Source organism: Impatiens glandulifera, chromosome 1, assembly GCF_907164915.1.
Source record: "Impatiens glandulifera chromosome 1, dImpGla2.1, whole genome shotgun sequence".
Classification (NCBI taxonomy): Eukaryota; Viridiplantae; Streptophyta; class Magnoliopsida; order Ericales; family Balsaminaceae; genus Impatiens; species Impatiens glandulifera.
The window spans coordinates 122,218,054-122,244,037 of NC_061862.1; the positions used below are offsets into that span (position 1 = coordinate 122,218,054).

The 25,984-nt window shown below is 35.1% G+C and overlaps 1 protein-coding gene across 2 annotated transcripts; it reads right to left on the reverse strand.

The window, feature by feature from the left end:
- Positions 1–1,759: 1,759 nt before the first annotated feature.
- On the reverse strand, positions 1,760–25,984 carry LOC124919680 (bromodomain and WD repeat-containing protein 3-like). 2 transcript variants are annotated; one of them, XM_047459992.1, is made up of 24 exons: positions 25,836–25,984; positions 23,554–23,897; positions 22,166–22,320; positions 20,975–21,211; positions 20,509–20,618; positions 20,337–20,414; positions 20,159–20,259; positions 19,987–20,081; positions 19,781–19,908; positions 19,562–19,662; positions 19,410–19,487; positions 19,123–19,201; positions 16,172–16,340; positions 13,049–13,119; positions 9,593–9,673; positions 9,434–9,504; positions 8,999–9,095; positions 8,851–8,910; positions 8,644–8,698; positions 8,202–8,569; positions 6,732–8,045; positions 5,747–6,307; positions 5,591–5,649; positions 1,760–2,174 (listed from the first exon to the last, which is right to left on the reverse strand). In XM_047459992.1, exons 2-24 carry the CDS (start codon positions 23,817–23,819, stop codon positions 1,979–1,981), a joined length of 4,530 nt encoding a protein of 1,509 aa, XP_047315948.1. In that variant the 5' UTR covers positions 23,820–23,897; positions 25,836–25,984; the 3' UTR covers positions 1,760–1,978. The 2 variants fall into 2 exon arrangements, with proteins under 2 accessions (XP_047315948.1, XP_047315949.1); XM_047459993.1 differs by having other exon boundaries at positions 23,554–23,889; positions 25,836–25,970.

Consider the following 25,984-nt stretch of genomic DNA (forward strand, 5'->3'; position numbering starts at 1 on the left):
TCATCCCCTTCTTTTTTTTTCGATGATACTCTTTGCTTAGAAAATCACACAAATGTTAATCTTATTTGCCTCAAAAGAATTCTCGTTCTTTTTGAAGTTTGTTCGGGACTCCGGATTAACACAGACAAATCTTTTGTCGGCAATATTCCTAACACCCAAGTATTGGTAAATACATTGGTCTTCATAACCGGATCCCTGCCATCTAAAAACTTTGACCTTCTCTTGGCGCAAAGATTAGAAGGATGGATACTTCAAAACCCATTACTGAGAAGATGAAACAAAGGTTATCCGGCCCTTTAGAAGAGTGAACTTCTATCAAAAGGCGGAGACTCACCTTTATCCAGAGCACTTTTTCGGATATCCCAACCTAGGATATCCTAACCTATGTGATGTTTATTCTCCCCATCCCAGTGGCTGTGGTAAAAAGAATAAAGACAATTATGGGTAATTACCTTTGAAGTAATTCTAACTCTTCATTTGTATCTCACTTGGTTAATTGGAGCAATATTAAGTTGGGTAAGCATGGGGTGACTCAAAATTAAAGACCTTAGATTTTTAACTACTCACTCATTTGCAAGTAATGGTGGAAATACCATAACGATGATAACAATTTATGGACTAAAGTAATGTCATCCAAATACAGTATTAGAGATCTCGAATGAATCCTTTTATTCAATAGAGTTAATAGTTGTTATAGCATTTGAGGTCAAATTGCAAAACTATGGGGATCCCTCCATCCCATCCTTTACTTTTATGCCTAAAACTAAAAAAAAAAGATTCTCTTTAGAATGATCAGTGGCATTCTCGCGGCACCCTCTTTATTGTTTTTTCCGATTTATATGAAGCTTTCTAACAAAAGGAGCCACAATTGTTGAAGTTCAGTTCATTGGTGGGCAGATTGTCCGGTCACCCACTTTCAACCATAGACTTTTCCACAAATAAGGCTACAAAGTTGTCGATGTTTATTTCGCCCTTTATCGATACCATAATCTCTACTGATTTCATGGACAATTTCTCCTTGAAGATCCCCTAAATTCTAGTTGAATTATTTATAACGCCTCTTTCCCTATGGGTTGATGAGCACTATTTTTAGAAGGAGCTTGAAAGCCAATATTCTCGCTAAAAAAGTTTTATTTGCATTACCGACGTATTCTTACTCTCGACAATCTTACAATAAAATATTTTTTCCTTGCTAACAGATGCAGCTTTTGTCTTTAAACCGAAGAATTGGCCAATCATATTCTCCATCATTGTCCCCTGATATCCTCATTTAGGACTTTTTTTTGGGGGAAAACTATCAATTATTTATGAGTCATGCTTAATCATATTAAAAATAGAGACTTTTAAGATTAAATATTTTCTTCTTAAATATTTTCTACTTCAAATTTTTGCATTGATTAAAAAGAAGGGGATGTACAAATATGGATGAGATCAGAATATAATTTTATTGTACTTTTCTTTTTTTCTTTTCTTCCCTCTCTTGTTTTCTGCAAAGTTTTTATGAACTTTTTTTGCATTATACTTTTAATTTCAATGAAAAGTTTGGCATTTAAAAAAAATTACTTCCTGTCCTAACAAAAAAAAATATATGAAAAGAAAAAAACTGAAGTTATTAACAGAGGGATCGATCCTGTTTGTCTCTTTCACTAAACAAAGAGGATAGATCAGAGCCTATTTGCCCCTGATTCCTGAACTTTGCAAATAAATTGTCTTTAAACTATTTAAAGAGATGTAACTTTCTCAGATAAATATTTCGACCATCTTGCAATGATGACAATACAAATGAGAAAAAGGCTTCATAGAATCTCTCCAATACTATCAACACAACATTTCAATTACAACAGATCAATCAAAGGAATTAGGAGCACATTTCTCAACCATAATTAACTATATATAAGCTATATGTTCCCAGCCAAGTTCACATTTCAAAATTTGGGAAGAAAGAGAAAAGAAGTAATTTATCCAAGTTTTAGATGTTCTACAAGTCGCATAATTGTTCTGAAAACCATTTTGAAAGGCTCCTCAATTTTGCTGTAAGCCGGGTATCCTTCCTAAAATAGGAATAGGCATTTGATAACGCGACATTGATATCATGTTTCACAGCCTCCAACCTCCGATAATAGTCTTCTCTCAACCGAAAATTGATCAAATCAAGAGACAATGGAACAGAAAACCTGCAGGAATTCCATGCATTAGTCAGTCAAATACAAAAGATTCAGAATAACTTTGCTTTAACAACAGAAAAGGGAAATCACAGATGACTTATTCTAATATTGCAGTAGTAACCTATTTCCAGCCAACCCTCTTCCAATGTAAAGAAAGAATACCTTTGCGGTTGGTTGATAACTGTCCTTTTACTCAGATCCATAGTGATAGTTGGGGATGTCAATTCAAATTCCTAGTCTCATAGGTTCAAGATGATTCATATTATTGATTGATGATCATGCTAGCATGTGTTGGACATTCTAATTGAAGAGAAATTAACAACCAAACCCATATTCAAAAACATCCATGGCATAGTTCAAACCCAATATTCAAGTCATCAAAAACAAATAATGCCCAAGATTTCTTCAATTCATGTCTGGGTTTTCATCTCAAATCTCATGGCATTGTTCAACAGAGCTCTTGGCATGATCTTTATTTTTCCAAGTTTGTGCTCCAAAAAAATTTAGGATGAGGAGATCCTTACTGCTACCTATTTAATCAATCACCTACCTATCAAGGTTATAAAATTTTGTAAACCTTAAACAATACAAAGCAAAACTCCCACTTCATGACTTAGTTTCACACATCTCATATATTACTTAGTTGTTAACCATCATCCACTTCACAACTACATCAAGTCATGACTAAATTGAAGGGACACAAGAAGATTATGTGGCTAAGAGTGGAAGATAATCACTTAGTCGTTAGAATAACAAATAAAGTCCAGCTGTCCTTATTTCTAACCAGCTTAGATTCCCTTGTAAGTTTGTTAGTGACACCTGTTGTATCCCTATGAATGAATTGGTTTAGTCCTTATTCTCATGAATTTTATTGAACCAGGGTCTTCTCCTTATTTCTTCGATTCCAGTATCTTTTTATTCTTATTGTTCTACTACCTCTTAGTTTGGTATCAAATTATTTTGCTAAAACTTTTTCAGAATTGAGCTATTTTTCACCATTTCTTGTCAGAATAATGTCATAAACTTACACAATAAAAGAACCAATAACTTATTTTCCCATGAGATCTTGACGTACATTGTATGGTCTGCGTGATTCTGACTATACCCAAACTGCATAACAAACTTTGTAAACTTCTCAAACCTATGAAAATTGTTTGAGTCTAAATAATGACTTGTGCAATTTTCAAACTTGTTTTGAGAAATTAGTTTAGGTTGGGAGGAATTTTCATGTACACCTCTTCTTTCAAATCACCATTTAGGAAAGCATTCTTCACATTTAATTGGTGTAGGGCCAATCCTTTAGCTGCTAACAAGAATAGGATTATGATGGTATTCAATTTAGCAACTGGAACAAATGTCTATTGGTAGTCAATACCATAAGATTGAAAGAAACCTTTAGCTACTAGACGTGTTTTGTATCTCTTTATTAATCCATCTGGATAGTGTTTAACTTTGAAAATCCACTTACACCCAATTGCTTTCTTATTGTAGAATTATGCAATTACTTGCACTCAACATGTTGCTTTGTTTACAAGATTCACCTTCACACAGTAACATTTTCATTGATAAACAATTTGGGAAACATTTTTGGGAAATATATGAAGTTGGGATGTCCTAATCTAGAATGCCATAACAAGATGACTTTTTTGTTAGAAAAGAAATAAAAGCTGAAGAGGGAAATACATGAGATTTTTTGTGAATTATTATACCGTCGCGTATATACACAGAACGGAACACAACTCAGCATTGAATCGTCGTCCCCAAACCCAAATCTTGAAATTGACATTGGAGAAAAATTAGCACAACACTTCAACTCATGTGTCAACTTTTCTATACATAGAAAATTACAATCCAATTGAGGAGCATAAAGAACAGTTTTCAAGTACAGTTTTGGTGTGATAACTGATCCAAAACCAGCTACTTTAAAAGAACCGTTTGCAATACTAATAGACAGTCATTCCATGAAACATAGCTTCTAAATAGAGATTTGTTACAGGGCATGTGATCCGACGCTCCAGAATCGATGATCTAAATAAACCGAATCTGTTAATTTTAGAAGAAAAGTGGGCTACCTTTTTATTGTCTTTTCCAGTATCTTGTTTCCAAACAAGGCATTGGGTTGATTAGTAGAAGTAGGTACCCACAATGAAGACCCACAGAGTTGATTAGGCATTGGTTTGGTGCCGAGAATTAATCGGATTGGGTCCAAGTTGGAACTGAGTCCAAACAGTTACATGTTCAGTGTTTTGGCAATGGTTTCAGCACACTTCCAGTCACTTCATAAGAATCGACCAATTGCCAATTCTATGAAAGAGTGTTAAAGAAACATGTAAGTTCATGCCCCCCTAACACAAATCGTGTACAAGAAATGCAACTCCGAACAATGTTGAACTGTTTTGGGTGAGTGAGTATGGGGATTAGTCGCATCACAAATAGCTTTTATAGTCTTAGGAAGGGTGAAATTCTCACCCACATCGTTCATCATTGAATTGAGAAGAACCCAGACATGACCAGAATGGTTCTCGATATCTCAAGCTTATACTTGGATGTTCAACTGTTGGAAGAGGTGAAACGCCAGTGACAAGTCTTTCTTTCCCTTTGCTGCATATGAAATATGTACAGAATGTGACCAGATCAGAAAATTCTCTGATTGGGCAGTCGTAACGACAGTTGCAATTGGAACTGGAGGCGGCGTAAGGACTGAGGAAGAACAAGAAAGTGCAGACTTCTTTTAGGAGATCGGTGAAGATGTTGAAGAAGAGAAAAGAAACTGCCAGATAATCAGCGGAAGAAGATGAAGATCGATCAGACCAATTAAGGTCTGATATCATGTTAATAAACAAAGAATAACGTTAAGAGGATTTGATCTGAACTTTTTTTTATATTTCAAATAATGAAAAAGAAGATGCATTGTTTACACTTTGTACAAAAAAAAAAAAAAACTAGAATAGTGGGTTGGATGGTTACCACTGGCACATTACTAACCCCACCACTCTAACAAGAATAACTTCAGTATTTACAGTATTTAACTATTCTAGAGTGAACATGAAAGACACTGTTCAATTTATATGTTGATTACAAGAAGAGATTAGAAGACTCTAGTCTCACTTAACCAAAAATGAGATCAAAGACTGGCATAGAAAGTTTATGTTAGTTTATAGCTAACTCGAACAAAACCAAAATGCCAATATACGAGGATAGATGATTTTATTATGTGGAAAACTATTCAATTGGGGAGGGTGTTTGAGAACATATATATTCCTTGCTAATTCATCTGGAAACTTTTAAAAATGCAGAAGATAGACAGTTCAAGCCTCTTATCATGAACTACGTTAAAATGCATGACAGTTAAAGAAAGCTATAACGTCATTAATTTCTTTAACTGCCTCATGAGATTGAAGGAAAAGCAAGGGATATATATGTACCCATTCATATAATCTGATTTCCTTGCGACATTTCTCAGTTTTAGGATTCCATAATGATCCTGCAAAGTAGAAACACAGATGCTAACATCAGAATATTCATGATATATGTAAACAAACCCATGGTAATATTTATTGACACGGAATAGCATAATTAACCTGATTTATGCTCTCGTTCAAGTAATTGAAGCAAGACAACAACTTGTCTCTGGTCTCATAGTCAATATGAGGATACAACCACGGATTGTTAGGGTCATGCAACTCCCATGGACTATGGAAAAAGGTATCAGGACCATCCTTATATACCACAGAATATCTTTCCCATGGACTTTCAGGGAACTCATTAGATTTATCCTTACAAGCAACAATTGTTCCTTCCCACCATTTACCGATTTCACCAAGTTCCTTCCATAACACCTGACATTTATCCCCCGAAGTCCAGTTTCTCTTCATAGTAGCATCATACCAAGTCCTTTCCACAACAAAGTCAGCAAACCCCGTCAATTCAGAAAGTGTGAATTTAAAATTTTCACCATACACACAAGAGGACGGGTCCATAAACTTAAGTGTGATTTTACAGCAGCTGTCCCCAGAACCTGGAAATGTAGCATAGTCAAGCCTTTCAACTAAACAAAACTCAACAGATCTGATCTCTTTCTTAAGCCTTATCCAAGGGCCTTCTTCCAATAAGCACATCTTTTCAATATATTCTTGATGGCCCTAATTTGAAGAAAGAACGAGAGTCAGTTGAAAAACAAATGAGAACAAAAAAACGCCTTGAAGAATATATTCAAAGATAATTGGTATTTTGTCCCTGAACTTGGTACCGATTTTCATTTTTCACCCTCAAACCCAATCTCGTTGAAATTCCCCCCTTAAATTATTTTATTCTATTATTTATTTTGCCCAGAACTAGGAGACTGCTATAAATAGCGTAAACTAGTAAAAGATCAAAACATTGATGTAATGTTGCTAGTCCATTAGTTTTGAGTAATAAAAAGCCATATGTTTGAGGGGGGAAATCAAACGAGGTTGGGTTTGAGAGGCAAAAACAAAACCGGGACAAAGATAGGGAGCAAATGATCACTTTGTTATATGCATAGAAAGATTATTGTTAACAGTACATAGAAAACAATAAAGACACCTGTCTCAAGTATGCAACTTCATCGCCAAGTTGAGGGACATAACTACAATCCTCGTGTACTGACAACATTAACCAGTTGGCTTTTTGTGGCGGTTGATATCCTTCATTTACAACTAAAGGGTCATTATGACAATGCACATATCTTTTGCTTTGGATGGCACTAGATCTTACACTCATTTCTGAATTTGACATCCATTCATTTGATGAAATCTGATTAAGTTCTCTCTTGGGCAACTTTCCTTCATTTCTTGAGTTTTGCTCTAGCTGGAAGCCTTTCCTCACATTAAGGATGTGACTTGCAGCATCTGTATTCCCCAAGGTTCCTTTAAATTCTGTCAATTCGGAACAATCCATTAAACCACGGGCAGAGTTATCTACTGAGATTTTGGAATTCAGTTTAATTCTCAATTTAGTTGGCTTAATTTGATTCTCGGGTTCATCACATTGAGAGACATTTCTGATCAACTGAAAATCTTTGCCTGCATCAAGCCCAGAAGAATTCTTATGTTTTTCTTTATGAATTTCATCACAAGCAGAAACTGTACTTGGCTGGTGATCATTAAGGGATGCAGACTCGTACAACAGAAGTTTGTGAGCATCTTCTGTATGAAAATCATCAATTTGTGGAGCTCCATGATTACGTTGGCCTTCCATGTTTACATTGATGCCATTCAAGCTCTGCATTTTGCCCTTCCCAAATCTTATCTTGATCCGCTTATGACTTGAAGAAGCTTTCAGGTGACTGTCAATCTTCAGATGATTGTCAAGTGTCTGAGTTCCAGCACATTCTCCAGATGGCAGGACATTAGTAGACTTTGCAGAACAAGACACTAGAACATCTGATGATAGAACGATTTGGTTGTCTTTAGAAGCTTCTTGGTTTGCTATGGAAGATGAAGGGATCAGATCATCCATATGAGCACTTTCACAATTGGAATTTTCAGAGGACAATAATTTCTTTGAGTCACGAAGTGAAAACTTAAACACTAATTTCCTATCATTCCCTCTGTTTACATGAGGTCTAGACGACTCAGGATGCTTAACAGAATAATCCGGCTGTATCTCACTTTCTGAGGAGCCATCTGCAGAGCTAACTTCATCATCTCCATCTGTAGACGATTCAATTATCTGAGCATAAATACCACGAGGAATGCGCGCAAATCGCTGAGATACTAGTGACTTTGCTCTGGATGACTTCCTTCTTGAGAATGTATTTGCACTCTTTTGTTTATTTCTCTTATTTCTAGATATACTACCACCACACTGATCCAAATTCCTCCTTTTGTTATGCTTTCCTGAGGAAGCAATCAGAACCTGAAAAAGAATAAGCCTGGTTAAACAAAAACAGGGAGAGGGTATAAGAAATAATATAAAATGGAAAAGGAAAAGGAAATTATTGTCCATCCTCCTGAAGTTGCTGCAAGACTGCAAAAAAGATTCTGGATAACAGAATCATTAGGATAAACTTACATCAGTTTTCCGTTTCTTCCCTCTTATGTGAACATTCCTACAGTCCTCAATGTATTCTGAATCGCTGAGAGAATAGGAGCTCAAACTACCTCTCTCACTTTCAGTTGGATCTTCATCAGTGAGATTGTATTCAGAATCTGTGTCACCATTTATGGCTTCAATATCTGGCTCCAAGTACAAAGTCTCCACAAGATAAGGAATTGGTTCAAACAGTGTGTCTAAGTCTGCCAATGGAAGGATCTCTTCGCCTAAACCAATATCTGTGCCAATGGCAAATTTTATGGAGGGAGGATGCCAATCAATACCGAGTGCACTGAGCCTCCGTTTCTGGAACATACTCTGATATGGTTCAGGATATGGTATCATACCTAGAATTTCACGTTGAAATCATGAGTGAGAAAAATAATCCATAGAAAATAACTTTGGATATCCAATTACATACTGCCATCACAGAGACAATCTTGAATGTTTCTCCGATATGGAACGAGCTGCGTCTCCTGTAATAAACATAAGTTAGAAAACAAAACATGTCATAAAACAACACAACTTAACAGAACTATCTACACATTGACCATAAAATTATAAAATTAATTGTATGAAAAGAAGCATATATAGTAACCATAACAATTTGATAATAGTGAATAAACACCTGATCAACGACATTTCCTTGTGTATCCTGGGTAAGGGGCCGGTAATCACCAAGGAAGAACTGTATACGGGTATATAAAACATCATATGTCAAGCATAGAAGATCTCATTATAAACTGATTCATGAAATCCATGCAAGATTCTTGTACCTGGTCATATTGTGCATCTTTCTGGGACTCCCCTTCACCTGTGTTTAGAAGACAAACTTGTCCAACCTCATCCGAGAGTACTATTGATGTTCCATCCCTGCACAAAAGAGGGGGCAATGAGACATCAATAGTATAATTACATGAGGTTTGAAAATTGATGGTTTCATATGAAAATTACATGCACATATACCAGTTAAGTGGAAATTATTTTTGCTCAGTCCACAATAAAATCTTAACTATTTACTTCTCTACAACCCAAGGATAAACGAGGAGAAAATAAGATGTGGCCATAAGATTATATACATGCATCAACCTGGATGGTAGGTTAGTGATAGAAAACATCCAGAGCCCAATACAAAAAATTAAAAAGCAGGAAACATTTGAGGCTTCTGAAAAAATATATTAAATAATTAGAAGCAAGAATGTATCACATACTGAGAAAACTTTCCGTCAACCAGCTTAAATCGTCCAATTTTGTATGTCATAATAGGTGTCCCTTCCCATATCTGGTACAACATATATGCACCTTGAGAAAATAGGAATAATGAAATAAAGAATAACATCAACCAGAAAACCGAAAAACCAAAAACTTACATCCCACACAATCGTTTTTCCGTCGTATCCAGCACTCATGGCTATCCGAGGATTAAAAGGGTGAACATCCAAAACATAAGTCTGTCACAAAAGAAAGTTAAGAAAAAAAAGAGTAACTTATCATATATAACTCATTTTTTATTGCACAATTTAAAAAGGAAATTTTAATTAATCAATTGCTAAGTACATAGAAAGATTAATAAAGGTTACCAAGTAGACATGGCTAGATGGTTGTTCTAGGGACAATATTAGGCCACAACTTGGTATAAAAACTTTTTGTATTTTTTTTAAAGTGAGACTCTTATTATTGATCCAATGTATCAAGAAGGCGCAACTACACAAAATAAACACGATAACTAATCCCCAGAAACAAGTAACTAGTGGATAAGGTGCTCCAAAAGCAACATCTTTGGCACCAGAAATGTTCAAATTTGAATAAAATTGAAGTCTGCCAAAGAAGGAATAAATAGGTTTTCGTGTGTCGGAGAAGAGAGTTGGAGGAACTATTGGGTAAGGTTCTCCAAAGGAAATACCGTTGGAACCGAAAATGTTTAAATTTGAAGCTTTTGCAAAAGAAGGAATAAATAGGCTGTCATGTGTCGGAGAGAGAGAGTTGGAGGCACACAACTCACTAAATTTCCTTTTCATATTTCAAATGAATGAAAATGGTAGGCTACATTATATACACATATTTGCTCATCAAATAAGGTAATGAAGACAATCACATCATATCAAATTAAAATAAAATTATCTCATAACTAGCATCAAATCAATAGAATTTCTTGTAACTGAAATCTTCATGTGAGAAGATTTGTTAACTTTGTTTCACATTTTCTATATTAACCCTCAAGTTGAGCTGTACATGACCAACTTTCCACTTAGTTACTCAAAGTTGATTGACAAGAAAGCCCTGGTGAGAATGTCACCTATGTGATGTGTTAATGGAATTGTATAAGAGTTCTATAATTATGTTTGTCACGCCTTCTCATGTAAGAAGTGTCATTGATTTCAACATGCTTTGTTCTATAGTGATGAATCGGGGTTTTGGCTATGTTGATAGTTGTTTGTCGCATCGAAGAAGCTTCACAATCTTTTTTATGAAGATTATGAGTTAGTCATAATTCTCAAGATTCATATGCCTACGCACATTCCAAGAGAAAGGGCTTTGTACTAAGCTTCAGCACTGTTTGAAGCAACTACTGTGAATTGACTTACTGCACTAACCGAAAATCCAATCTTGGTTGTGTGGAAAATAGAGAAGTTGGCTTACAACACGACGTGTTGGTATCTCCCCATGTCTATATGTGCATGATCTTCTCCATATCCAATTTATATGATACATCCATCGAAGTGGTTTGAATCCAAGCATTCTTATTTCCTTTAGGAGGTCTAGCTGTTATAGGTTACCAATATAAGCATCGCCCATCACCGAGGCTTGTCGTCGTTGCTTGAAGATCCCTAGACCAACCATGATTTGAAATGAGCACCTTGTTTCGGAAACAAGTGCTTTTTTATTTTTTATTTTTAATATATGTAAATTTATAGTTAGATATTTCGTTAGATTGGCTATTTATTTGGCAAGATGATTTGTTTAATTTTAAAAAATTTTGCCCTAATGTTCATATCAAATTTTCTGAACATTGTTTTGGTATATGATTGGATGAACTCTAAGAACAAATTTAAAAAAAAAAAATTGGATTCTCTTGATACATGTGACTTTATCCAAAGATTGGATTTGATAAGTTTTCATGCCAAATAATTTACACTTCCTTGGAAGGAAGTATGAAATTCTAAAATTCCATCTTCTATCTCGGGGCGTTTTTGACAACAAACGAAGCTCAAAAGGAAGGGATTATTTCAGGTGTTGTCTTGAAGAGCGAATAGAGTATTGACCCCATCCTCCTTCATTATGATCTTAGCAAGGACATGTGGGCTCTCCTTCATCATATCTTCAATTTTAACTTGATCGTGATGCTAAGTCTCCGACTTCTGGGATCAATGGATTGGTTGGGAATTCGGTAGCAACACCATCTCTAACGACCGAAAGTCCATTTCCCTTACTATGTGGTGGAAGGTTCGGAAATAAATGAATAAAAGATCATTCAATGATTTGAGAAAAAGCTACAGATTTGAAAAAATCAACAGCTTCATGCTCCACAAATTTGCATCAATTTGTAAAAGAGGGACTTGCAGGGAATTTTTTTTTTATCTTATTGTCATATATATATATTTGTCTGTGCTTGCACATTTTTTTGTTTCCCCTCATTATAAGTTATTATTAATGCACATTGAGCTCTTCGTTTTTCTAATGAAATGTTGACCTTTTCAATGAACTTTGATTTGATATTTAATATTCTTATATTTTTGACCCGCGTTTATTCCTGGGTGTTTAGCATGACCCCACAATCATGACCCTCCTTAGCTCAGAGTGTTTTTAGTGAGAATCGAACCTTTGATCATAAGTAAAACTCTAGTCAGTTTAGTTACCCGATGGGTTTAAGTGCAACTAATATTAAAGTGAGACTAATCAAGAGTTTTGGGTCTAATTTTACAAAGATTGGACTTCTTTCAGATTTAACTGAGATAGCATGATAAATGTAATTCTACTTATTTTATATTCTCCAACATAAAATTTTCAGATAGGCTACAAAATTAGTCTATGGCTAAGCTTTTTACAAGATCCCTAGAACAATTAAGGTCTAACATCCCAATAAATATTCTCACCCAATTTTTCCGTTAAATCTCAATACTTTTATCCTTGGCGTGTTTTCAACCCACAAATACCCAAAAACAAAATAGAAAAGTATGAAAAATACAAAAAAAAAAAAATTACACACATAATCCTATGATACCACAAAATCTAAAAATAAAAAAAATAATTAAGTTAATAATAATCCAAGGAATTGTTTAATGAATCTGGATTTATGATTGTTTGCATTCCTATTCCAGGGTGCCTATTCGGGGCATCAGACGCAAAACTAAAAAGGAAACAATAATTTTGTAAATAAATATCCATTTACTCGCATTTTAAATTCACAACGGACAAATGATTTTTTAATGAGTAAGAAAATACTTTTTGGCAATTTAATTTCTAGATTATGGACGCATTATTTCCTTCCCTAATGGTAACTGGACATTGACTTAGAATAACAAAAATATGAAATAGCCTTTTTCCAAAAAGAAGTCAAAACTTCCAATCTTTCTTAGTTTTGGTTTTTCTTTTTAAATGGCGATTTTAAAATCAAGCTAATGTTCAAATTGATTGATTCTCCTCCCTTCTTCTTTCTTCAGAAATGGTGAGGGGGGATCTAGTCTTTACACACATTAATTGACAGAATTTAAGTTGGAGATAACACTACATAGATTTAGTTACCATTTAAGAGGCAATGACATTCACATGATACAATTTGTTATAACAGCAACATGGGAATGAAATAAAAAGTTGACACCACTTACAGATTCTGTGTGGCCAGTCAAACAATGTACCAAGCTACCATCACTAGCATTCCAAACACATATTCTGCAATCTGCACTAGAAATGCTTACATGAATAATTTATAAGCCACTCAGCTCAATATGTAAATAAAAAAGAAAATCGTAGTCTTTTGTAACCTCATGTCAATTAATTGGTTTGGGAATGGGCTTATCTAGGGATACCTGTTAGTGGATCTAGAGCTTGGCCTATTATTTATTAGGAGATAGGTTTAGTAGTATTATTAGTATTTTAGTCCTAGTAGGATTACCCTATAATAAATAGGGAACCTATGTTACAGTTTTAATTATGCAATAATAATGATACTTATTGTATTCTCTTGTCTCTAATTCCCTTTGCCTTCGGAGGAAATTATGAGTAAAAAGGGGATTATTTTTATACACACTAATTACAATATATTCAATCCAGTATATCATAGGATCTGTTAGGCATGGATTCTATAGAATCATGGTATTTTAGGTAATTATTGTATCCTAATATTAGGGGACTAATATATGGGTTCCAGAGAGTCAAATAACCACATGTCATGCTTTGTTTGTATAGTCGAAGTTGAGGCTATAAATAACACCGAGGATCAAGATGTGTCGTGGGAACATAGAGTTGGGAAAGAGGGTCCTGCAGTGGATGAGGACCAGGATCGATGTCGCCGGAGGATCTTATAGCTAAAGACTCCGATAAGAATGAGACAGAACTAGACAACTTGATGTTGACATAGTTGTTGGAGGACTTAATAGCATACAATTGAGAAGAGCATGTGGAAAAACAAATTTTGGTCACGATTGATCCCAGGATTTGTCCTGAGGAAGAGGTCAAAATCTGTTCAGAGGCGGAAACCCAAGAAAGAGTGGCCTAGATGCTCAAAGATAGAAAACTTACAACCCTCACAACTTTGGTCAAGGCGTTTAATTTGGGAACCTCGGAAAGGATTGCCGATGGAAAATTTCAACACATTGAGTGAATTGTGGAAAGGGCAAAAAAAGTGTGTGCTGAAAAGGAAGCATATAATATCCACAGCGACGTAAGCTACAATTGGAACTGGGTGGGTTGACGCACCAATAGAGACGATGATATTGACTCCTCTGGTTCACTGGTGTATTGAGTTATTAGCATGATGTTCTACTTATGGAGATGGTTGATCCCAAGTGTTTGTGATCTTTCGATGTGTTTTGAGTTGTATCTTAATAAGATATGATTAATATGGTCATAACTTGTGCTTAAATGTTTTTGATGGATTTTTCACCATCTTTTTTGCGACATTCATAGATCAATGAAATTGTTTTATCCTTTCAGAAAACAATTAAGGGACTAGAGTAGAGGGATATTTAGGAATAATTATAAATTAAATTGTATTAATTAGATAATTATTCTTTTATATATATTTATTAACTCTATTCCTTAATTCTAGGCTAAAGTAATGTGTCAAGACTCCCCTAAAGTTGGGTTGTGCTTCAATTAGATGGAATGGAGAGTTTTTTTTTAAAGGGTAAACTTTTCATTAATGAGAAAAATGTTGTGTATGAATCAATGTTTGGAGACATATCCGATGTATGTGTAGCGATCAACTGTGTTATTGGAATAACCACCTCTCATTGGTTAAATGGAGGTACACCACTATTTTCATTTCACTATACAAACCATCAAGTTCAAAATTGTCAATTGACTAAACTCTTTGTTCATGCTCCATATTTGGTGGGCGGGCGGTTATAATGTCGACGCTATTGTACAAAAGTCTATATGCTAGAGAAGAGATGATACAACTGTTGAACTTCTATCTACAAATGGCTCAAATTCATATGAACCATTTTGATAACTGTCACGCCCCAAACCAAGCTAAACCAAGCTATGAGGCGTGCAGTCGCTGCATGTCATTTTCCATACACACATAACATGCTAGGCTAACAAATTTCTTTTAAACATTTCCATAATAATAATAAAAAACTCTATACATTATCTTAATCTTTCAAGTTTTACAAATTGTTCTTGTCACCTCTTCATTAGTTCAAAATAGACGACTGACATATCACATTCTTGCAAAAGCATTATTTTCCTATTAACACACTCTCTATACATTATAGATCTATACTAATACAATTCTTCTGGCCAGTCCTCCTGACTAGTGCTGGTTCTTATCTGAAAGAGGTTCATTTAAATGGTGGTTCTTATCTGAAAGAGGTTCATTTAAATGGATGAGCCTAAACACGCCCAGTAAGAAAATTATCTCTCTTTAGTTACAATAACCGCGTAAAGATTTTGAGTTCATGTGGGCAACTAGTTTTGTTGTTAAACTAAAGCCCTTCAAACAACACAGTTTGCACTCTCAAGTTTTCAAAGCTCAGCCCTAGATTTCTTTGGACTTGTTCAATGGGTAGGAACAGTAGCTTTTCGGCTCAACCTACTAGACTCAGCTTGTATTAATAATACTTTTCACATTTCGCAAATGAAGAAACGAATGGGAGAAATAATAGTTGTTCTGCATATTCCGGTATCACCTGCCAGCATGTCGGCCAAACCTGCTATTCTGGTTGACCATGTCAGTGAATCTCTTACTAGTCCCATCAGTTAAGGGAGAAGTTCTATTGATTCTTAACTAATAAGAATGCAGGGAATAAGCATATACTACGGGTGGGTAGTCAATAAATATCTCAGTAACTGCTTGTAAGCCAGATGACCTAGTCACAACTATTACATTCTACCTGCTAATCAGATAAGATGAGGTGGCAATATTGTTACGCCAGCCTATATAAGGAATAGCTCTTTATGTTCATTAGGATGTTGAATTTGATGTAATTGTCTGTTATCTCTCGATATATCCAATCAAGCTCTCTCCCCTCTTCATTAGAATCATCTCCACTTTTACTTGCAATATGTAGTAATTATTCTCAACCCTAGCTCTTTATCTCTGTCTTAACAGACATTGACAAATGTTTCTGTATATTTTAACTTGTATCAACAAAGTTGAAAAATAAAATGGTTAAAAGATTTGTAAGGGGATGGTTAAATAAAATGATCCTTAAACATATCACTAAACAATTTGATATAGTGGTACTGTAGTTAGTTCTATAATCAGCAAATGATAAGTCGCTTACCCATTATTGCAGCAAGTACAAAGCGATTATCAAGGCTCCATACAATCATGTTAACACCACGTGGAGTTGGAAGAAGTCTACGACGGGGACCTCCACGGGGAGGCTGAGGTGGCAATGGAGGAGGAGGAACTTTCAGATGGTAAGCTTGCATCCAACGACCAGCTTTACTCTGAATAAAATGAACAGCAATCACAACTATAGATACATGGTAATCAGCTTAACTCATCTTAAGCACAAATAACTTGACAGAGAGAAGATAGCAAGAGAGTAGAATAAGTACTCATTCTTGAATAACAAAAATCAGAAATCAATGTAATAAGGGTGAGGGTTAGGAGGGTGATTAACCCTAGGAAACCGTTGAGCCGAAAGAATAATAAGTGGTTACTAGGGCAGTTACAAGGCTCCTAAATAGTTAACTACCTACTATTAAATAAGCTTCCTGTGATTGCCTCGATTGGAATGGAGGCAGTTATGCAATTTCATTAGTGTGATCTAATTTTGTTGAATTATCTCTCTATCTTCCTTATAATTTTTGCAATTTTGCTTACACTCAACATGTTGCTTGTTGTTAGTCATTTTTATTACATTCAATGTCCTTTAAATATCTGAATTTCTCATGTAAACCAAAACTCAACATCTCATTAATATTTCTACATGGTATCATAGCAAAATTTCTTGAAGAAACCTGTTCACAATTTTCCGCTACCTCTTCCAATAGTAGAAATAACCATTGGAGGAGAACTCAATTGATTCAATTATCTCATATTTTCTAAGTATTTTTTATCTCTATTTCATCCACCATCCCTTAGGTGAATCATTCTCTAATCACTGTCCTTAGATTCAACTTTGACAACTACCTCGAATTGGCAAGTTCCGTTAAAATTGAGGTAGATGGAAATTTATCGGCTGAATCTGTTCGTCTTCATGTCTCAGACAAATTTTTTTCGGCATAATTTGTCCAAAAATTATCACATCTCACTTCCGTCCAGCGACACTTCGGCAATTCAAACCACTAGTTGAAGTAAATCCAAAAAAAAAATTATCACTTTTCACTTCTGTCCATAATTGTCAATAGCGCACATAACGCTAGCTATAGCATAACGACCATATATAGCTAAAAGGCGCAATAGGATACACACTTTCAAATAGCCCCTCTTTGTTGCTATAGCTCATATAGCCCCGAAAGCTATTGCCCCAAAAAGCGATGCTTTTTAAAAAATATATATATAAAATATTAATTGTTTGACTTTTCATCTCCCCAAATTTTTCTCACTTATTTAATTTTCAAAAATATATTTTGACTCTTCCTTTTCTTTTTCCTTCTTTTCTTCTCATATTACTTTTCTCTCTAGCCTTTTCCTATTCTTTTCTCTTCTTTCCTCTAATCCTCTTTTCACCTTTCTTCTCTTATTACTTTTCTCTCTAGCCTTTTCTTATCCCTTCTCCTCTTCTTTTCTCTTCTTTCCTCTATCACTTATTTAAGAATTCGTTACTATGTCTTGATAAACATATATAAATAAATGTAGCTTCATTCCAAGAAAAGTTATAGATTTGAGCAAAAACGTCTAAATGATTTGGTGTTCATTAAGTACAATAAAGTTTTGAAGCGTCGATATGATAGTCGTGATATCATCGATCCTATCATATTAAGTGAACTTAGATAATGACAACGAATGGTTGATGGGGATACTAAACGAAGAGCGTGACTTTGTTCATGATGGTGATGATTTGACTTGGCAAGATGTTGCCGATATTCCTTATACATGAGGCAATCAAATACAACTTCATCTACACCTTTAAGATGCTCAAAGACGAATCACATCTAAGTCTAGGGGAAAAGAATAATAGGAACATCCAGCACATTGATCTTTTAGATGAAGAATATGAATTTGATTTCAATGAAAAAATAGAATAAGAGAATGATGCCGAGCATTATATAATTTCAAATGTAGAAGATGATCTCGATCTTGATGAAGAAAATGATTACAATGAATTTTAGATTATGTTTTGAACTTTTTCTATTTTAAGAATTGATGGTTTTTATGTTTTGAACTTTTATTTTTGTTATATTTTTTATTTTTGATATTTATATGTTTTCTAAGCTTCATCTTCAAATAACCTCTATGCGCTTTACGCTATAGCTATGAGCAGCTTTGACGCTATTGAGCGCTATACGCTATTGACAACTATGCTTTCGTCCAGCGACACTCCGGTCATTCAAACACCACTCGCTGTTATCAACATCCAGCGACACTCCGGCGATTCAAAGACACTCGCTGTCATCAAAACCCAACAACACTCCGGCTATTCAAAACCACTCGCTGTCATCAACATCCAGCGACACAGACACTCAAATCCACTCGCTGTCATTAACATCCAACGACACTCCGGCGATTCAAACGTCACTTGCTGTCATCAACATCCAGCGACATTCCGGCGATTCAAACGCCACTCCCTGTCATCATCATTTCCTCTTAGGTGGCTGACATACTCATCAAATCTCTTACCAAGTCGGATTTCGAGAAATATGTGGCAAGTTGGGCACTTTTAATATCTATTACCCAACTTTAGGGGGAGTGTTGAATTATCTCTCCATCTTCCTTGAAATTTGTGCAATTTTGTTTACACTCAACATGTCGTTTGTTGTCAGTCCTTATTTTATTACACTCAATGTCCTTTAAATTTATGAATTTCTCATATAAACCAAAACTCAACATCTCAATAATATTATCCCTCTTTCAATATTCTACAAATTTCTTCAGTCATGTCATCTTCTTCTACTTCTCATCTTACTTCTTCTACATTGAATTTTTAGTTCTTCAACTAAGAATTATATTCTCTTCTCATCCAGGTACAATTCTAGTCGATTTCTCTTCTCACACTCACTCGAGAAGATGGGAGGAGCAATTGAGCATACTGAAATAAGTAGTTAACTATCTGAAATAACTTACATGAAATCGCCTTGTCCTGGGAATCCAAATAATTGCACTACCATCGCGAGAACATGTAACAATGCTGTCATGACTAAACCTGAAGCATCATATCAGCAATAATAGTTGTATAAAGACAATAAACATATATAAGATACAAAGCCTTGAATTTTCTTTTGTATAGTAAACAAGTAGAGTGAAGGAAAAAGTATAGGTGCATTGTAGAGGTAGAACACATGAGCAAAATAGGAAGATTGCCACGGGTGCAAACCACATTAAGAAAGTTGGAAAGGAAGATATTGACAGACCAGGAGTTTTTGAATTTCATTCTAGTATCCTCTGTAAAAGGAGAGGGAGAAGAAAACTTTGGAGCCACGGCACAGCCACTACAAGAGAATATAAAAAAAGAAATAAGTGATCGTGTACTAGAAAATTAAGTTATTTGCCACTATTGACTAACCTAAATTGAACATAATTGACATCATTCTCATGACCAGCCAATATATCAACTTCATGAATGGGTTGTTCAAAGTTATCTGTAACCTTGCAAGCATTCCAAACCTGCAACCAGTTATTTCTTAGGATTCTACTTGAACAACACAACCAAATAAGTTACCTAAGAGGAGAACAAGGAGAATATTTCGAGTAAATCCAACAACATATTTGTTGTTTAAATCACCCGTGCAATGGTGTCGGAGCTTCCAGTAACAAAGAAAGATCCAGTAGCATTGAAAGCGCAGCATAGTATTTGATGAGACGGTGGATCACTGGAAGTTAGAATAGCAGATGACGTGCCATTCTTATTGCCTGCATTTCATCATATTCAAGTTTTAGTACTCTACAACCACTGTTCGTACAATCAGATGACACAAATGATAAACTAACCAGTTTTAGTATCTGTGGGCTTTGGCCTGTAAATTTGAGGACTGCTCTTGGGATTTTTGGCATCCCATATGCGGCATGTACCATCATCAGATGACCTACAAAGATGCCTAAACGACTGAGAATTGTCGCAGCTATACTATGAAACAAATGATTATACATAAATCTAACTCACGACAGAAGCTGGAAGCCAGGTCTAGGACTAAATGCAATTGCAGTAACAGCTCCAGTATGTCCACGTAAAACAGAAATAGGACGGCCATCTGGCAAGAGCCACTGTGAACCAACAAGAACCTTATCCAATTATTCATTGTAATAGAAAAAACAAATTGACCAAGAAGAACGATGACTACCACTCGGATACTGTAGTCATTTGATGCCGAAGCCACCATAACATTATTTGAGCTAACAGCCAAGTCAGTAATGTCACCCTTTGGACAGGAGTAAATTAAGGTCAGCAGAAGGGAAAAATGTTTGTATGTTAAACTAGCGTCTAAATAAAAGACAAGTATACTCAATGCTCACTTCATGTCCACGACAGCTAGCAAGGCAAAATGCAGTTTCCATAGACCAAATTTTGACCAGGCGATCATCTGACCCCGTTATCACATATCTCCCTGACCGGTCAAATATTGCTACGATGAAAAGAAATATATTATATTATGAACCCACAGTCAATTTACTATCCTAAACAGTAGCGACAAAAAAGAATGGCATATTATTAACTATCCTTTCTTTGGATGAATGTGCTAGACATCTAAACTAGATCAATTTCTCCAGATTCTAATTTTCTAAATGGGCTGAAATACAATTATTGGCAGCAAGATGATGTTTCCCTAAAAGAGCAGAATCGCGCATAGACCAAGGCAGAAAATCTTAAGAAATTGCTTCATCACATTACGTTTGCAACAAACCTCAAATTGTTATAGTTAACAAATGTTAACATTGAAAATGCTTCTGATAACGCTTGTATATTTAGATAGAAGATTACCACAATAAACAGCAGCTCTGTGACCCCTCAATCTCTTTATATTTTGCATCCTTTGTACCATAATTGATGGTTTGGCAACAGCATAGCATGCATGTCTAATGGATGGAGCGCGGTGGTGCTTTGTGAAACCTCCTCCAATTTCTCGCAAATTTAGTCCATGAACTTGATTTGCCCGCGAGTGTGGCCAGCGTAAGTAGGCAGGAGGCTTTGCTTGACTGTTTACTTCTGTCCTACCAGCTTTATCATGTAAAACAACACCATGAAGAAAAAGCAGAGAAGATGTTGTTTTATTTTTTTTTTAAATAAAAAAATAACCATGCATCATAAAACTACTGATAATGAATTGAGTAGCTTCATATAGTTTCTATATGACCCAGAACCAGTTTCTTTTATGACCCAGAACCAAATCCTGAGGCTCGGAGGACTAAGTATTTATTAACACTATAGAAAATTTATGTAAAGGCAGAAGCTCTTCATGATAAACAATCATACAAGTAATGACTTCAACTTTAATAGCATAGATCAGATCAAGATAGAGCTCAACTCATCTGCTATGGAGGTTTTCCAATCTAATTATTTCAAGATACAACCATCATTTCCTATGTTGCACGGATACGGATACGGGTATCGTATCGAATACGATACGGCGATACGGCAAATTTTGAAAATATAGGATACAATACGTTTAAGATACGCAAATTATATATATAATATTTAAATAAATTTAATATTGAAATAAATAAAAATAGAAACTCATATTCATTTTTCATAATAACCATTACAATGGATGTTTACGAAAGGAAGAAAGTAAGAAAATGGATTACGATTTAACTTATGGCGGCAGAGAAAGGGTAAAAGGTTTTAATTAGGTCAAACATTGAAGTCCTTCAAATTCTCTTTTTTATTGATTTTGATACTTAATTTTTTTTTTACCCAAAACGTATCCAAGCCGTATCCAAACCGTATCGGATTGGTCAACCCTACGAAAAGTCAACGATACGTGTTTTGCTATATTCGATACACATATTGTCATATCTAATCCGTATCCGATACTCCAAACTTTTTTTTTGAAGTATCCCTGCAACACAGATCATTCCTCACCGTCTGGATAATATATTTTCTTTAGTGCCTAGCTCATTAAAATTTTGTGGGAGAAAAATAAAAACTGAAACAACATAGAAATCCACTTACACATCACAAGTGAAAAGTCTCCAACTCCAAGCAAAGTAGGAACATCTGCTGCACTTGGAGCAGCATACCTTTCCATGCTATGCATTGAAGGAGCCACATTCAACATCAGTTGCTTCAGCAACTTTAACAAATGATCTTTCCTAATGTGCGGATTCCTATAAGAAGCAAGCATAAATTTTGTTGAAATCTGTAACAATAATCAATGTCATTGATGTTATACGATAACCTTGAAAAGAAAAGCAGGGAAGCCAGGGAAAGCCATGGAAAGAGTTTAAGACAATATGAATTTACAACCGTTTTATGTTCCATTAATGGCTTCTAGTCAATTAAAATTTGTATTTACAGATCTGGCTCCTTTCAAATAAATATCAACTGAGCTATCAAAAATATTAATAAAAAGATTTTCAAAAAAATATTATTATTGGAATTTGATGAGGATTGCATTTAGTATTACCTATTGGCATATACAAGAGTTTAAGGAATAAAATAGAAAGAAAATCCAGCATCATTGAACACATTACAATAGTATTTGTGAAGATCGTGGAGATTTTCATGAAACATGATTGGTCCAGCTACAGTAAAAAGAAAAAGATAATATCATAGATAATCACGACTACAAGCATATATCATAAACATATACATGATAGTTATAAATATAATGTTGTATATTTTTGTCACATATGAACGAATAAGGGAAAATATTGATCGTCCTTTAGTTTTGTTTCATGTGATATCAAGCAAGTTACAATGATTGAAATATTCCTGCCTTCTTAGGAGATGACATGGAACCTGTAATACACATGTTCATTTGAAATATGAGCTCAAGTCAATCAAACATTTATTTCCTTGGAAATAGCCTAAGAATATATTAGATGTATTGCCCTGCAGAAGTTAATCACTTTGCAGAACTTTATTTAACCTCGGAATTCATCTCAACAAGATATTTTCTTCTTTCATTATTTTTTAATTTGTGATTACCATTGTGTCCGGGTTAGTTGAACAATCCTGAGAGACTAGCACAGAAACCACCACAATGACCCCACTTTAATCCCGGTACTTTCAAAGGAAATCAAACCTAAGAAATAAGGGTGGTAAGCCCCCTCAGTCCAATTCTCTTGCCATTTGAGCTATCCACGTTAGGTGCTTTCTTTATTCTTCCCACTCTAAGATAATAATATTTCCACACTAATTTGCATCTCCTCATTTCATATTTTTGCAAGACCTTTAGCTAAACAAACAAGCCATTGCGATTAATAGACTATTTTCAAATAAAATCCATGCACCAAAATATTCCAATGATGGAAATAAAATGTTAGGCCAGATAACCAATGAAATTTCCTAGTTTTGGAGTGACAATATCAGATAAACAATAGCAAAATGAAGTCTACCTTTCAACCAATTTATCATAAGATAAAGGAAAAGATATCCCATCATCATTAACATGTCCACTGAGCCTACCACTCCTGGAGTACCAAGCATGATATCTCCGTGGTAAGAGCTCATTCTCAGAAAGTTCCTTCCACAGCTGATCAAAGGATTGTTGGCATGGTCCATTAGCTAAAAAATGTAGAATCAAGAAGTAGAGCTCCCTAAGATCAATATCTATATCTTCTAGGACACGATCATCTGCATCCTGCTCCCCAACCTCAGGCATTGCATGAACCTTATTATAAAAGTTCAATGGTTCTACACTTAGAAAACTTGTCCCAGCCAACCATGCAGTTCTGCATTCCTTGTTCCATGCACAAACATAAAGACCGGTCAAAATTAGCCCTTCAATGCAAGAATGTCAGAAAATGCAAGAATTTTGTGTGCTAAATTTAGTAGGCAGACGTTCTATTTCTATGGCCATAATGAAAAGAAGCCAAATTGCTATAGCCATACACAAATAAACGTTGACAACTTAAGACTTGAAGGAAATACAAAAGAAAATATAATCTAAAGTCATATAGTATATGGAAAGATTAAATATATCAATTACCATACAATAAATTCAATCAAATGAAGCTCTAGAGAACTTAGGGTTCATTTGGCCAGCCAATCAATGAAACTAAGCCCCAACTTGAAATTCTAGTTGAGACTCCTGGGACAATTAGAAAAAGTGAAAAACTAATTGGTGTCTTCATATTTGGTGTTTCAGAAAAGATCACAGATTGAGACTGGAAATTAGTCAAGTACAGATTGAAAAGAGCAATGCAAAGAAAGACATGTTGAAAACATTAAGGAGAAATAGTGGAGATTATGGTGACCAACTCGATCCAAAAGGCATCTTAGGGATGAGCAGCCAGTTAAGTAACTTAATTAGTTCTAGATCATACTCAATGCTAAAAAGAATGATATCAAGTCAGTGCTGGCTATAGGAAATAAGGCAGACAGAAGTGCTGTGGGTTGTTGGACAAGTGGCAAAAGCAGATGATTATCAGAGTCTAGAATTATAGAAACAAAAAGATCCGCTATACAATGAACACTAATTTTAGTAACCTCTGACCTAAACATTGAATTCGGATTCCATTTCAAATGAAACGTATAAAACCAGGGAATTTGATCCCCCGATTACAAGGACCCATAGAGATAACTTATGTTAATGCAAAATTTAAGAGATAATTTTTATAAAGAAACTATGCATTTTGGTCAATTAGATAACTGCTTATTGCATACATAGAGCACGTTGGATTCAAATTTTACAGACTTGTGTAATGATCTAAAAGTGATGATCCCCATTCATTTGGGATCCATGAAGCTTAACTCATAAGTTAATCCAGAAAAATTAATCAGGTGCTAACCCTCTCAACGTTTTGAATATTTTACTAAAAACATGAAGAAGAATCTAACCAACATTCAACACTTACTCGTTACGGAACTTGCTCACATGGAAATCTATCAATGCTCTAATGGAGCATTATTTATGCTTTTGATCTAGAAATGGCTTAAACTATACAGTGGGAATACGATAAATATCAGAAAAGGAAAATACTCCTTGACTTGGAGTGTGTGATGAACCAACAATGACAATTGGGCCTTAGCCTAGTCGTGTAGTTCTAGAAGAAACAACAGTTGGTATATGAATAAATAAGGGGATGACACATAGTATTGTAATATGCATGAAAAAATATGGTGTAAAACCTAAATTCTCAGTATTTAATCAAATGGGGCATATCCACTTTTCTAGAATTCTTCATGAAAACTAGCTAGGCTAAGGCCCAATCGTCTGTGCAATACCCATGATAGTTCATTACATTGTTGGGACATTGCATTGTGCACTTCTTGGGTGTATGCAAATGATTGATGGTCTTTCCTCAGTAATAGTTATGTGCCATTATTTGAAATTCATTTGGTTGACTTACAAAAAAAAATTAAAATGTGTCTATATATCATTTGGCAAGTATAATATCATGACAACTTTGTGTTAAGAGGAAGAAACCCATGCTTACCACCATTGGCACCTAATATATGTAATAAATCATCTAATGGTGTTGGATTAATTTTAAGCAAACAAAATACATATCACATGATGGAATCACTGTGGAAAACATAACTGTGACTAAATAAAAATATGTTGACAACAAAACTACAGTTTTAGCTATGGATGAAAATTGAGACATGAAGATCCATCTACGAGGAATACCCAGGAAGATGTATGTGCGTGTGTGTGTGTGTGAGAGAGAGAGACCTGCGTTGAAGAGACCGTAGAGAAAATTGGTCCTAGTTCGCCAGTCCGGGTTGACAATTGCTTGGTTCGATTCGTTGTAAGAAGTAAGAATGAAGAAGATGAACCGGTTTCATTTCACAGTTCCGGCTCAAACCCATACCAGCTGTTAG

Excerpts from the sequence above, each read along its gene's own strand:
- LOC124919680 (XM_047459992.1), bottom strand. The coding sequence starts at position 23,819 with ATGCCTGAGGTTGGGGAGCAGGATGCAGATGATCGTGTCCTAGAAGAT. Across the intron at positions 20,619-20,974 it reads CAGAGCTGCTGTTTATTGTG|CAATATTTGACCGGTCAGGG; the intron begins GTAATCTTCTAT and ends TTTTCATCGTAG. Across the intron at positions 19,488-19,561 it reads GTCAATTATGTTCAATTTAG|TGGCTGTGCCGTGGCTCCAA; the intron begins GTTAGTCAATAG and ends ATTCTCTTGTAG.